At 45.5% G+C, this 14,918-nt stretch overlaps 1 protein-coding gene across 5 annotated transcripts in view; it reads left to right on the top strand.

Annotated features, from left to right (window-relative positions):
* The window catches only part of LPIN1 (lipin 1), a 133,096-nt gene that overhangs the window by 33,307 nt on the left and 84,871 nt on the right, over positions 1-14,918 (top strand). For all 5 annotated transcript variants that reach the window (XM_070451544.1, XM_070451534.1, XM_070451550.1 and 2 more), the window contains exon 2: positions 3,976-4,032. In XM_070451544.1, the coding sequence (XP_070307645.1) occupies positions 3,976-4,032 (57 nt within the window). The remainder of the gene's footprint in view (positions 1-3,975; positions 4,033-14,918) is intronic.

The following is a 14,918-nucleotide window of genomic DNA, read 5'->3' as shown; positions in this document are numbered from 1 at the left end:
GTGAATGTGATAGAGTTTGGCTCATTTACAAGGAGAAGCGTAAAAGTGGAAGTGTGGCTCTGGTCCCCAGTGCCTAAGGAAGGACCTGAGCAATCACACACTTCATGGTGTGAATAAGGGGAAAGCAAACCAGCTGTTCAGAAGACATTTGCCTGCTCCTGACATCCAGTCTCCCACGTTATGATCATCATCCAGGATCAGCAGCTAACATTTGTGCATTCCTGTTTTATACAGTGTTATCTCTTTTCCTTCTTACATCAGCTCCAGAACTATTTTATTGTTCTCTTATTGTTCACTTCTTTTTACAGATGAAAAGATTGGGGCTCAAGAGGTTAAATTCCTCCCTAAAGGCCATACAGTTCTTAGTGGGAGAATGGGGGTTCAAACCCAAGTTCATTTCTGGCTTCCTCCATGGTTGCTAACTGCTTGGTGCCCAGGGTCCATAGGGTGGGCTTCAAATTTTGTGTTAGAATTTTGAATGACAACAAATAGCTGTGGGGGTGGAATGAGATAATTTTCTTCTTAACTTTAAGAGAAACTATTGTTGAAGTACATGGGTTCACCATTTTTGGTGTTCTTGTATTTATACTTAATCTTTGAAATCAAACCAAACTCTTGGGGGATCGGAATCATTGCTCTCATGGTAGTAAAAATATATATCTGGTATCTAACTTGAAACTTCCTTTGTAATCGGGGTCAAATGCAAGCACTGTGAATTAAACTGCTGCCAGCCTTCCTAACCTGCCTCATGAGTGTAAAATCAGTGCAACTATTGTACCCAGCTGGCGCTGGTGGACATGTGACTATGTTTGTGTCCTTGAGGAATCTGAGTCGGATGGCACAGAACATCTGAATCCAAGGGGTATGGTTTTTGCCACGTGCTATAATAATCCACAGGAGATGAAGTGGAGGTGGTAGCTGGATTTCAAGAAGCATTTCAAGTGCATTGATCAGTTGAAACCAGGACTGAAATAGTTACTATATTAAGCAATTTATAGATGAAGAAACCAATTGCCTTGCCCCACTTTCCCAACCAGGGTCTGGACTTGGGTCGAATCACTAAGTCACATCTGGCTCTTTCCCAGTTTCTCTCTTAGAGGAAGCTCTGTCCTTTTTATTCCAGATGTTCCAGAATACTCAAGTAGTCCTCTCCAAATTTATCCTTCCAATTTCCCTCATTTAGTTAATGACAATGTCATCTACCTGGTCACCCAGGCCAGAAACTTCTGTCATCCACAGAATCTCCCTCTTCACTCACCTGACCAGTCTGTCTCTCACCAAGTCTGGGAGCCTCTCCCATAGGCAGGACTCACAGCCACCCCTTTCTCTTCAGTCCCCACCCTGTCACCACCTGCCTTCACACCCTGGTCACCTTTTGCTAGAATCACCTTAAAAAACAAACAAACAAAAAAAAACCCCCAAAACCTCAGAAATTCCCTGGTGGTCCAGTGGCTAGGACTCTAAGCTTTCACTGCCGAGGCGTGCATGCGTGCTCCATCGCTCAATCATGTCTGATTCTTTGCAACCCCATGGACTGTAGCCCACCAGGCTCTTCTGTCCATGGGATTATCCTGGCGACAACACTGGAACAAGTTGCTGTTTCCCCCTCCAGTGGGTCTTCTTGACCCAGGGATTGAATTCACATCTCCTGCGTATACTGCATTGGCAGGCAGATTCTTTACCACTGAGCCACCTGGGAAGACCCCACTGCCCAGGACGTGAGTGAGTTCAGTCTCTGGCTGGGACCTAAGATCCTGCAAGTCATGTGGCTCAGTCAAAAAACAAACAAACAAATGAAAAAAACCTTTAAATGTGCTTCTCTGCCTCCAACACACCCATCAGAGCGATTCTGTAAAACACAGGTCTGACCATCCTATCCCTCAGTATCCCCCATTGTGTACAGTGATTGTTCTCAAATCATGTTCTCTGGGGACTTCCCTAATGGTCCAGTGGTTAGGACTCCTCACTTCCAGTGCAACAGGGCAAAGGTTCAAACCCTAGTGAGGGAACTAAGGTCCCACATGCTGTATGGTATGGCCAAAAAACCAAAAATCAAAACAAACCCCATATTCTCTGAAGCCAGGGTTTTGCAGCCAAGACTGGGGACTCCAGTCCTCTTCCCTGAAATGACCATAGAGTTCCCCTTCTACTTATATACAGGCTTCTGCAAAAAATTTGGTTTGGGGGGGGCATAACAATTTTTTCTAAATAGCCACACTCTATCCATGTCTCCTGACCACAGACCATCCCAGACCCCTCCATGTCACTTGCACATGATGGAATGTTCTCCAGTCATGAGCGCCCCTGGCTGTTCCCCAAACATATGTGTGCTGCCTCTGTTTCCTTGAACACGCCCTCTTCTCTGCTTGGGATGGACTCTCCCCCTCCTCTCTCCTCTGAGAGTCCCACTCACCCTTCAGAAGCAGCGCAGATGTCACCTTCTGAGGACGGCATGGAACCTCCTTGATATATCCCACAGGCAAACTGTTGGCTCCCTCCCGCACCCCCAATCTGTGCTCCCACCTGACCCCAGCTGTGTCTTGATGGTGGCCCTAGCCATGAAAACCTTTTCTACACGCCTTCCTGCCCATTCACCCCTACTAGATCATGAATGATAGACTTCTCTGTAGCTATCATAGATTTCCCTGTAGCTCAAATGATAAAGAATCTGCCTGCAAGGCAGGACACCAGGGTTCGATCCCTGGGTTGGAAGTTCCTCTGGGAAAGGGAATGGCAATTCACTCCAGTGTTCTTGCCTGGAGAATTCCATGGACAGAGAACCCTGGCGGGCTACAGTTCGTGGGGTTGCAAAGAGTCAGACACAACTGAGCGACTAACACAGTCCACAGATCATGAATGACTCAAAGGAAAAGATTTATATTTTACTCGTCTCTGTGTTCCCACTACCTAGCAAAATACTTGGCCCCTGAGAGAAACTCAATAAGCCAGGAGGTGAAACAACACCATTCATGATCAGCCTGTCAACAATGCAAGCCGGAAAAGCTAAATGCCTCAGGTGAATAGTAGGTAGGGGACAGGGCAGGGGGATGACAGGATGAGGGGAACAGGGGTGAGGGCCTTCAAGGGTGGTTGATTCTGGACTGCTGCAACTGAATTCAGAATTCAGGTGTTTTAAAGTACAACTTAACAGATAATTTAAGGCCCGTGAAAACTCGACATGCCCCTTTGACTAGGAGCTCTAACTGGGGCTCCCGTGGGAAAAGCAGACGGTGCGGGTCCTACTTGCTTGGATAATTTCACATCAACAGTCTCAACAGCTCGTCCGTGTGAGGTGGTGCCCCTTCGCCTGAATGGACTCTGTTAATGCTCCTGACAATGCACCTGTCCATTCTGAAGTTATCGTTACGTCCATTATACAGATAAGAGAACTAGCCCTGTGTAGCCCTATAGCCAAGACATAGTAGAAGAAACCCATGAAAGTGTGTCTTCAGATTCCACATCCTGTCATTTCTCCATGCTGCTTTATCTCCTGAAGTTTCCCCAGTACGTCCACGTGCTTTGGGAGGATGAAGATGATGAAGAAAAGAGAGAGAGATTTACGACCTCGCGTTGTGTCCTTTCTTACCAAATCCCACCCTCTAACTGAGCACACGGGGAAAAAAAAACCTCACCACATCCTTCTTCTTATTCAATTTCCTTTTTTATTTTTGTTTATTTATTTTAAAAAATATTTATTTGGCTGTGCCAGGTCTTAGTTGCAGCATGTGGGATCTATTTCCCTGACCAGGGATTGAACCTGGGCCCCCTCCATTGGGAGCGTGCAGTCTTAGCCATGAGAATACCAGGGAAGTCCTCGGTTTCTTTTTTTATTGAGACATAATTCACATACCATAAAATTCACCATGTTAAAGCATACAGTTCAGTAGTTTTTAGTACATTCACGAGGTTGCACAAATGCTACCAGTAATTTCAGAACATCACCATGAAATTTTTTCTAATGTTTTTGTTTTCCAGATTCCAATAATGAGAGACCCTGGATGGATTCGAAATGTCTGGTCCTCAAACATTAATGTGAGTGGAGCTGCTATGAATGTCCTAATGATACTTTAACATTTCCGGATGAGAGAAAGTACTCTTTGACCAACTGGTTTATTGCTACGGATACACACAGTCCCCAAATCAGGACTCTACCATTCCCTCAGTGCTTTCAGAGTTGCTCTGTAGCCCTTTCTAAAGATTTGATGAGCCCCAGCTGAAGCCCAGAACATTTTTGCTAGTTTCTAATCTCTTCTGCCTGTGAGCCATCTTCTCTCGGGCATAGATCTGATTTTTGTTTTGTTTTTAACTTTCTATTTTATATTAGAGTATAGCTGATTAACAAATGCTGTGATAGTTTCAGGTATACAACAAAGCCACTCAGCCATACATTCTCATGTATGCATTTTCCACCAAACCCTCCTCCCATCGAGGCTGTCACATAACATTGAGCAGACTGGATCCAATAGGATGCATGCACCCCAATGCTCACTGCAGCACTATTTGAAGTAGCCAAGACATGGAAGCAACCTAAATGTCCATTGGCAGAGGAATAGATAAAGAAGACGTGGCACATATGTACAACAGAAGATTATTCAGCCATTAAAAAGAATGAAGTAATGCCATTTGCAGCAACATAAGGTGGACCTGGAGCTTGTCATAGATCTGATCTTACCACTTCCCTGATTAAAAAGCATTTGATGGCTCCCTAGTGCTAACAGGAAAAGGTTCATATCAAGTTCAGGCTATTTGTTTGCCCCTCATAGATGGTCAGATGTCCATCACATTAATAAAAGCCCTTGCAGTTGCCGCTAAACCCCTCAGAGTCCTGCAGATTCTGCCTCTCCTTCCTGCACCCATTGGTCCGTTTGGTCACTGCCCCATGCCTGGTCCCCAAGCCTTGGCTCGGCCTTTGCTCTCTGCTCTTTCAGGGTCTCCCTTGTCCCCATGTTCAGCAGCCTGAGGGCCAGCACCACCCTTGTCTGCATGCCCACGCCAGCTTCCACATTCTGCTCGTGAGTCTGACTTGTTGAGCCTCTGTAGTTTGGGGGAAGGCGTATTTTGCTGAAGCATAACTGGGTGTGTCCATCTACATCCTGGCTCCTTTCTCACAGTACCTGTAAATCACCTGCATGTTGCCCTGGACCAGACTTTAAGCTTCAGTAGTTTCCTACAACTTGCTCTGCCCAGTAGATTTTAAACCTGAGATTCTCTCCTGTGGAGAAGAGACTTGAGGGAATACACTGCAGGTGGAGGGGCCTCAAGAAAAGGCTTTTGGAATTCCTAGAGTGGAAGGAAGTAGGCTTCCCAGGTGGTATTAGTGGTAAAGAACCTGCCTGCCAATGCATGAGACAGAAGAGATGCAGGTTCGATCCTTGTGTTGGGAAGATCCCCTGGAAGAGCGCATGGCAACCCACTCCAGTATTCTTGACTGGAGAATCCCATGGCTGGAGGAGCCTGGCAGGCTACAGTCCTTAGGGTCACAAAGAGCTGGACACAACTGAAGCGACTTAGCATGCACACACAGGGAGGAAGTAATAAAGCCTCAATAGGCATTTGTCTCGACTGTGGCCTGTGCTAAGTTTTAGGGATATAGAATAAAAGTAACACTTGGTCTTGCTCTCAAAGAGCTCAGTCTGGGAGAGACTCTGGTCGGAGAGTGGACCAGGAGGATTTGCAGAGGACCCAGGAGGCCCAGTGCAGGGCCAGCCAGAGCGTGTCTTCATACATGAACCCAGAGACTCCAGTTAAGTGAATGAAGAAGGCTCCTGAGAAAGTCCTGGCCCTGGGAATGCTGGGAAAAGCACAGGTTCTATTTCCAAGTGGATTGGCAGGGACTGGGCCCAATCACAGGCCAGGAATCCTGAGTGGGGCAGGCAGTTAGTGGCAGTTGAGCCTGGAGTGAGGGGAGCCATCCTCTATGGAGGAAAGAAGGGGCAGGATGTCCTGGTAAGTGAGCTGCTCTGCCTACGGGAAGCCGTGGGGGCTGGCCATTATGAGGGGGTCTGAGGCTGCCATTTTCCATGGCCAAATCCCATTCTCCAGACCTGGGGGCTGGAGCCCAGGGCCACCAGGTTTCCAGGCCCAGCCCCCAGTCCATGGTGCTGGGCAATGGCCATGGTTACAAGAGAGGCGGTCAAGGAGAGGCATCAGCTGGGCCTCACTGTCAGACCTTCTACTGGACCCTCACAGAGCTCATGAACTAACAAGACAAGAAGCCATGGATAGGGGGTGTGAAGTTTCTGCTCTAAGGGTGAAATTACAGAAAATCTGAACTGTCTATGCAGGAGAACTGAATTAGGAGAGCAAAGTTTTGGTGACATTTGCCACTTTTAGAGTACGTGTGATATTGAGCAAGTTCCCTAACTTCTCTGAGCTTTATTTCCTTTGGTATATTGGGAGTTCATCCCATTGTGAACACAGAGTGCTCGCTGTTAACCACCGGGCATCATGTAGAAGAGAAGTGTGTGTGTATGTTTTTGCTCAGTTGCTCAGTCATGTCCCACTCTTTGCCAACTCATGGACTATAGCCCAACAGTCTTCCCCTCTCCATGGGACTCTCCAGGCAAGAATACTGGAGTGGGTTGCCATTTCCTCCTCCAGGGGGTCTTCCTGACCCAGGGATCGAACCTGCATCTCCTGCATCTTCAGCATTGGCAGCTGTATTCTTCATCAATGGGCCACCAGGAAAACCCGTAGAAGAGAAGACGGGCTTGTAACTCAGCTTGGGTTGGGTGGAGAGTTTAGAAGCAATTCAGAAAATGGCTTCCAAGAGAAAGTGAGTCTTATGCATGGTCTTGAAAGAGGTGTCTAAATTAGCCAGGCATGGAGGTAAGAACTGGGTCATACAATTGAAAGAGTGAGAGAGGAGTGGGAGATGAGAGTGCAGGAGAGGAAAGGAGTGTGATAATGGGGGGTGGGACTCACTTGCTGATCTAAGGAGTTGGCCTTTATCCTACAAGAAAAGGTAATGCAGGAAGGGTTAGCACTGAAGAGACTTAAGCAGACAGTGCTAAGTCAGATCTGCAGCCTGTTACAGGGCAGACATGTGGTGGAGCCAGAGGCAGGGAGACCCTTTAGCAAGTGGCCGTTAGCTCAGTTGAGTTGAAGTGCTTGCAGGACTGCCCAAATGGAGGTGTGCAGGAAGTAGCTGGATGAACAGTCTGGAGCCAAGAGCAAGGTCAGGACTGAAGATACTGAACTGTGGGTCAACAGCAGAACAGTGTCACCGAAGTCTCCAAGGGGGGCAGAATCACCGAGGAGTGTGTATGGCATGGGGAGGTGGGCGAGCTCATGTAGGTGGGTTTTCAGTCAGAACCTCTATTATGACTGCTTTTGGTAATTTTTTGGTATGTTGTTATCCTTAGACAAAAGGTTCATAAATGCCAAAAATGCTTATTGATGAGAAAAACCCAAAATGAAGGGAGAGTACGATGGGGCAGATAGTAGGACTCAAGATCTCTGTCTCTGCCTGTCAGTCTCTGTCCCTGTCCTTGTCTCTGTCTCCTAGTTATGGTATAGATAAATGTGCCTCAGCACAAGGCACAAGATATAGTGATGAGTGTGTTGTGGTTGGTCTTTGGCTTGAAGGGCTCACCAACTGGCAGAGGAGATAGAGGCATAAGAAATGACGCAGTGACAAGACTTTGTGACATGTGCCATGATGGAGGTCCATGTGGGTTGCTTAGTACAGAGAAGCCAGTGATGAATTCTCACCGACCCAAGGAATGTTTGAGGGCAGGCTTCCCTGAGGGGTCCTGCTCTCAGTTTGAAGAATCTAGCAATGGGATGCAGAAACCTCCTCCTGCCCCAGATACACAGAAGCACGTCTATCCTCCCCCTGACAAAGAAAGGTTCATTCAAGGCAACAGGCCCTGGATTCTGGAGGGAGAATTGAGCAATGAAATGTCCACCCAAACTACGTAAACTGTCTAACTTGGACAAGGGAACATGGTACAATTCGTCACATGAAGCCTTCCTCTTGGCCAAATTGTGCTTTGATTGCACCGTTCCTAACAAAAGCAACAATTCCCAGAATTCTAGATGATCCTGGCACAGTTCTTGGAGCTGTGTTTTGCTTATTGTTTTTCTTTCTTGTCTTCAGGTCTGACAAAGGACAGGATTTTAGGGTGGACAGCATGCTTTGTGTGGGGAGGAAGTGACTTTGGTTAGATTTAAATTAATTTTTGAAATATTTTGTCAAAGTGCTTCATGTACCTAGTTTCTAAAAAATCAACTTGGAAATGCTGGCTCACAGCTGAAGCCATAGTTCCCGGTTCCTACCCCGACCACTTCTCTATCTGCTTGCACATTATCCTATATACTGAGAGAGGAGAATCTAGCTGATTCTCACAGATCATCATATGTAAATGCATTCTCCTTTCTCATACTCTTTGATTTATGTATATTCCTATCCTGTTTAGACTCTGTCTTTTTTACATATGGAGTTTTTCTTAGGCAGGGGGTGTGTTTTTCCTGGAAGTTATGTTTGCCTTTTTCTTGTTAGCAGGAAAAATATATGCTTCCCAGTCCCTGCCTGTCCTCCCCACTACACGTACACCAATGAGCTTTTACTTCAGTCTGTCACTTGGAAACTATCACCTTCTTTAAGTCCATTAGCTTGTTTTAACTGGGATTTATTTACTAATTTATTTGGATGACCATGATTTTCATATAGCACTTTGGTTTTCTTACTTATTTCTTATTTATTTAACAACCTTATATGGAACAAGTGATAGGTTTTTTCCTAAGAGCATTACAAATATTAACTCATTTACTTCCTTACAATAGTTCTATAAGTTGGTCTTATTTTTATCTCCAATTGAGAGATGAGAAAAATGAGCACAGAGAGGTTGAGCCACTCACTCAAGGTCACACAGCTGAAAAGGGGCGGGGTTAGAATTCAGACCCACACCTAGCTCCAGAGACTTTGTTCTTAAACCCTGTAGTGTTTTTCTTTTCATTTATTCTGTAGTGTAATTCTTTTCATTTGTTCCTTGCATTTAGTACCCGTGTCAGGTTCCCTGATTTTTTCCAAGCTCTCTGTGTAGAAGCCCTTTTTCCCTTGGCTAACCTCTCACTCCAGGAGACCTCTCTTCCTGTTTGCTGTCAGTCCTCCACTAGAGCTGTCATCCGGGGAGGCTCTCATTACACCTACCTTAACCCAGATCCTTATTTTCCTCTTTTCTTAGTTTACTCTTTAGAAATAAGCAAATCGGAATTCATTTTCATGTGATCTCCCAGAAAAGGGGGATAGCAGAGAAGTTTTTGCCTCCTTGTGTGTCTGAATTTCTTTTTTAATTTGGCTTCACAAATTTGATAGTTTGGTTGGAATGAGAATTTGAGGTTGATATTAATTTTTCACAGAATTTTGTTTTTTTTTTTTCCATTTATTTTTATTAGTTGGAGGCTAATTACTTTACATCATTGCAGTGGTTTTTGTCATACATTGAAATGAATTAGCCATGGATTTACATGTATTCCCCATCCCGGTCCCCCCTCCCACCTCCCTCTCCGCCCTATCCCTCTGGGTCTTCCCTGGGCACCAGGCCTGAGCACTTGTCTCATGCATCCAACCTGGGCTGGTGATCTGTTTCACCCTAGATATACATGTTTCGATGCTGTTCTCTTGAAACATCCCACCCTCGCCCTCTCCCACAGAGTCCACAAGTCTGTTCTATACATCTGAGTCTCTTTTTCTTTTTTTGCATATAGGGTTATCGTTACCATCTTTCTAAATTCCATATATATGTGTTAGTATACTGTAATGGTCTTTACCTTTCTGGTTTACTTCGCTCTGTATAATGGGCTCCAGTTTCATCCATCTCATTAGAACTGATTCAAATGAATTCTTTTTAATGGCTGAGTAATATTCCATGGTGTATATGTACCACAGCTTCCTCATCCATTCGTCTGCTGATGGGCATCTAGGTTGCTTCCATGTCCTGGCTACTATAAACAGTGCTGCGATGAACATTGGGGTGCACGTGTCTCTTTCGGATCTGGTTTCCTCAGTGTGTATGCCTAGAAGTGGTATTGCTAGGTCATATGGCAGTTCTATTTCCAGTTTTTTAAGAAATCTCCACACTGTTTTCCATAGTGGCTGTACTAATTTGCATTCCCACCAACAGTGTAAGAGGGTTCCCTTTTCTCCACACCCTCTCCAGCATTTATTGCTTGTAGACTTTTGGATAGCAGCCATCCTGACTGGCGTGTAATGGTACCTCATTGTGGTTTTGATTTGCATTTCTCTGATAATGAGTGATGTTGAGCATCTTTTCATGTGTTTTTTTGCCTGTATGTCTTCCTTGGAGAAATGTCTGTTGAGTTCTTTGGCCCATTTTTTGATTGGGTCATTTATTTTTCTGGAATTGAGCTGGAGGAGTTGCTTGTATATTTTTGAGATTAATCCTTTGTCTGTTGCTTCATTTGCTATTATTTTCTCCCAATCTGAGGGCTGTCTTTTCACCTTGCTTATAGTTTCCTTTGTTGTGCAAAAGCTTTTAAGTTTCATTAGGTCCCATTTGTTTATTTTTGCTTTTATTTCTGAGATTCTGGGAGGTGGGTCATAGAGGATCCTGCTGTGATTTATGTCGGAGAGTGTTTTGCCTATGTTCTCCTCTAGGAGTTTGATAGTTTCTGGTCTTAATTTTTCACAGAATTTTGAATGCATTGTTTCATTGACTTCCAAAAACCAATATTACCTCTATGCCAGTCTGACTTTTGTTCCTTCCTGGATGACTTATTCTTTTCTATCCGGAAGCTTCTGGATATCGGTTAACCCTTTGTATCCTGAAGCCTCAGCAGTGGATTGTGTCCCATTCATTCTGCTCAGAACTTGGAGCATGAGTCTGTATTGTCCTGGTGGACAACACACTTGCCAGCTAATGAATATCAACAGATGAGATATTTCAACAGATTAAACGAAAATGGAAAACAAGAGTGGTGACTGGAAACCAGTGAAGTTCTCCTCCCTTATCAAAAGCCCAACTTTTTGGCTTATGATTGGTAGATTTCATTAACTTAACCTTCTATTTTCCTCATGATTATTTTTGGCAATCAAAAATTTCCTTTAACAGATTCCTTTTTGTTCTCAGTTTTTTTTTTCTCTTTCACAGCATTCTTCTATTTTCGCTTTATGTATGAAATAACCTCCCCAATCTCGCCTAGCTTCAAATTTGGGAATTTCTTCCTATTAATTTCTCTTCTGTTCCCTTAATTATTTTTCACTTCTTCTGTAATCAGGTTTCTCTCTGTCTGTCGTTCTTTTTCTTCCAGATTGCAGTTTCCTCAAATATCTGGTGACTAGCAGTTGACTGTTTTTCTTTAACATGGATGGAGTAGGAAACTCCCATTGCTGGGGTTCGCTCTGGAATAAACAGTCAGGGAGCTGTTACCCAAGGGATCACGTGGTTCTGGCTCTGGTCCCGCTTTGAGGTTCTCTTGGGCAGGTAGCTCCGCCCTCCGCTGGAGCCCCTTTGCGGGCATTCCAGGTTATAACTTGCTCCGTGTTATTTCTTTACTTAACCCTTCCCTTTGCTTCCACATTCCAAATTTGATTAAACGTCTTTTCTACGGGAGATGGTCCTCTCTTCACGGTTGTGAAATTTTAAGTTCTGAAGTTCCCTTGAAATCTAAAGAGATGAGGTATCTGGAAGTACAAACCAGTCAATCCTAAAGGAAGTCAACCCTGAATATTCATTGGAAGGTCTGTGGCTGAAGCTGAAGCTCCAACGCTTTGGCCAGCTGATGTAAAGAGATAACTCACTGGAAAAGACTCTGGTGCTGGGAAAGATTGAAGGCAAAAGGAGAAGAGGGTGGCAGAAGATAAAATGGTTAGATAGCATTGTAAAGTCAATGGACGTGAATTTGAGCAAACTCTGGGAGATAGTGGAGGCCAGAGGAGCCTGGTGTGCTGCACTCCATGCGGTCAAAGAGTGGAACATGACTCAGTGACTGGCCAACAACATCTGGAAGTAAAGGGAAAATAAACGCCTGTGTTCATTCTGGTTTACCTGCCATCTTGACCCAGGATTTTCTTCCTTGTTCAGCATCATTACCAGAACTGTTCTGAACTTGTCTGATGACATTCACTCTGTTCCTATCTAGAAATCTCTGCAGGTATCTTACAACCGATTGCGTTTCTTAGCCTGAATCATGACAGCCCCGCTCTGTAACTCTTGTCCAAAATGGATCAGTGCCAGGCACTAGCACAATCAGATCCAACAATAATGTATTTAATTAGAATCTTACCGAGAAGGATCATTTCCTATTCAGTAAACGCTTAGGTTTTATAGCGTGTATTCCCAATCCTCCCTCTTATCAATTCCTTCTCCCACCCGATGGGCATCCTGTCCTGAATTGTGTGTCCTTGTCTTCTCTTGTGGGACACACTATGTATCAACTTGATCGTGAGCTCTTCAAGGTCAGAGGTGTCTCTTAATTGTTAACATCCCCACTGTACCTGACACAGGATAAGCACTCAGAAATAGCTAGTTGCATAAATGGGTGTATCTTTTGTGACTTTCCTCCTGCCTCATTCATAAGGGCACCGGTATCTTTAACACCAGTGCATGCCTAGTAAATTTTCATTAGGATGAACATATATTTGCAACCGGGCATTATGACCCCATGTGATAATTAATCATACATTCCAAAATATTTATTGAACACTGATTAAGTACCAGAAATGGTGCTAGATCCTTAAAACAGAAATGGTCTTTTCCCTCCTATAGAGTCTGTCTGCTGGAGGAGAGATTTTACAATCATTGCACACACAAATGGAACATTTTAACTTGATCAGTACTCTAAATGAAAGATTTGCAGAGCAATGCAAGTATCTAACAGGGAGAACTGACATCGTTGGTTAGGTTAGTGATGCTTGAACTAAGGATGAAGAATGAGCAGTGGTTAACCCGGTGAAGAAGGGGGAGAGGATTCCATGTAGAGGCAGCAGCATGTGCAAAGGTCCTGTGGTGGGAAGGAACAGGACAAGCACAAGGACTTGTGCATCTGGAGCCTCGACTGCATGGAGAAATGGTGAAGGCAGAGCAGCCGGGCCCCAGACAGACCGTCAGATATCTGATGCTGGAGAAGCAGGTGCCTGTGTGTCAGAGAACCACTCCCCATTCAGATGCTCTCTGGCTGATCCAGCTGTCTCTGGGTCTCCTGAGGACATCGCAGCTAAGCTGAGCATCAGCAGAGCAAGACTGTACTGCAGTATATTCAATGCTACAGGGCAGGGAACGGTAGAGAGAATTGAAACTGAGCAGTGTTGGGGTCCGGATAAACCCTGGTCTGCCTAGCCCCCACTCCCTGCCTCCCGCTGGAAATTCAAGAAACTCCCAACTCATTCTTTATCTTGAGTATGCCCTGCTCAGCTCAGAATTTCCTCTCTTTAGGTTAGTTATGCCCAAGCCTTTGCTTACACATCCCCCAGGGAGGGAGACAGGAGAGAAGAATATGGGGTGGGTAGGGGGAGATGTGATATTCTAAAATGAAAGAGAATTCACGGTTATTCTGTCTGAAGCTACCTCAGTATCCTCTGAAATGAATGGAGATGCCCTGGAATGGGGGCATGGGCCCCAGACTGACAGTTACCGCACTGTGTGTGTTGGGGGATCAGACAGTCGTGATGATGTGAGGCTGTCTGTCCCCATGAAGTCACAGCATAGACATGTAAATGACAGGTCAGAGCAGATGGCCCTCTATTCCCACTTCCTCTCTTTCTCCATCATGGAGACTGAGGTGACCTAGGCAGGATCCTGTAAGTGGCAGAACATAGACAATGACCTAGATCTCCGGGTCCCCAGAACCACACCTTGTCTAAGGCACCTGTTTCCAGAAAGACATGTGGGATATTTTTACTGGGCTTATGTCCTCGCTTTTCTGGGAGGAAAAATCACAGAGTCCCAGGTCAGATTTTGTGATGAGCTTGGGGGGGGCGGCGGGGGTGGGGATATGTTCCCTCTGGGGAGCCTGAGGGCTGGACCAAGGGGAGATCTAAAACTCAGAATTAGCTTTTAGAACCTGCTTACTCTCAGAGTCCCTTTAGGCAGAGGTGCCCCTGTCCCTTCTCTCCTCGGGGGGAAGCCTCATGGACCTTCTCCATTTCACCCAATGGAGAGCTTCGCTAGAACCAGGTCATCCTCTTTGGAGGGCAGAGGGAGGTGGAGCAGCTAATTCAATCCAGGCATCACAGAATCAGGTGGAAGCATGCTGAACCCAATTGCCCACCTCTGCACAGACTCCCACTCCTCTGCACATTGTGCTGGTGGGACCATGAAGCTGAGCCCAGATTTCTCAACCCGGTCACACAAAAGATCCAGCTGTTCACTCTGGATCTGTCTCCACAGCCCTGCTCCTAGTGGGGGTCCAGCGGGGAGCCCCCAGGCTCCAGGCGCAGAGGAGCCTCTCTGCAGAGGCCTGACCTTTCACCGTGGGTTCCCTTTATCATGATCGCAGATCCACCTACTTCCATCCTTCAGAAGGTTTGGAATCTACAGACAAATATGATCCTGTCCTCTCATCAGGTCACTATTTCTCCATCTCCCATTCCCTTCACTGGGTTTTCTTTTGCAATTTAAACAGCTTTGGTCATTATACTTGGAGAGTGGTTTGGCCTCGCCTTTCATGCTAGCTCATTCTTTCCGGGCCACCCTTATATCTCTCAAGCACGGAGGTTGGCACCAAATGTGGTTTTGTGAGTGTGGTGTGACCTGCAGAGAAAACCAGGGAAAATGACTTCCTTTCTTTTGGGCTGTCAGTCATCTACCTGTGCAGACCAATACCCCAGAGTTGGGGGAAATGCGAACCTTCGGGGTCTTCTCCTGAGGCTCGCAGAGGGGCACACAGGCTGGAATCTCATGTCCATGAGTATGCTGACTTCACGTCTCAATAGCAAAGAGTAAACTTTTAAAGAT

The sequence above is a fragment of the Odocoileus virginianus genome, chromosome 2 (genome assembly GCF_023699985.2).
Source record: "Odocoileus virginianus isolate 20LAN1187 ecotype Illinois chromosome 2, Ovbor_1.2, whole genome shotgun sequence".
Lineage (NCBI taxonomy): Eukaryota > Metazoa > Chordata > Mammalia > Artiodactyla > Cervidae > Odocoileus > Odocoileus virginianus.
This window is presented reverse-complemented; position numbering and strand designations above follow the sequence as displayed.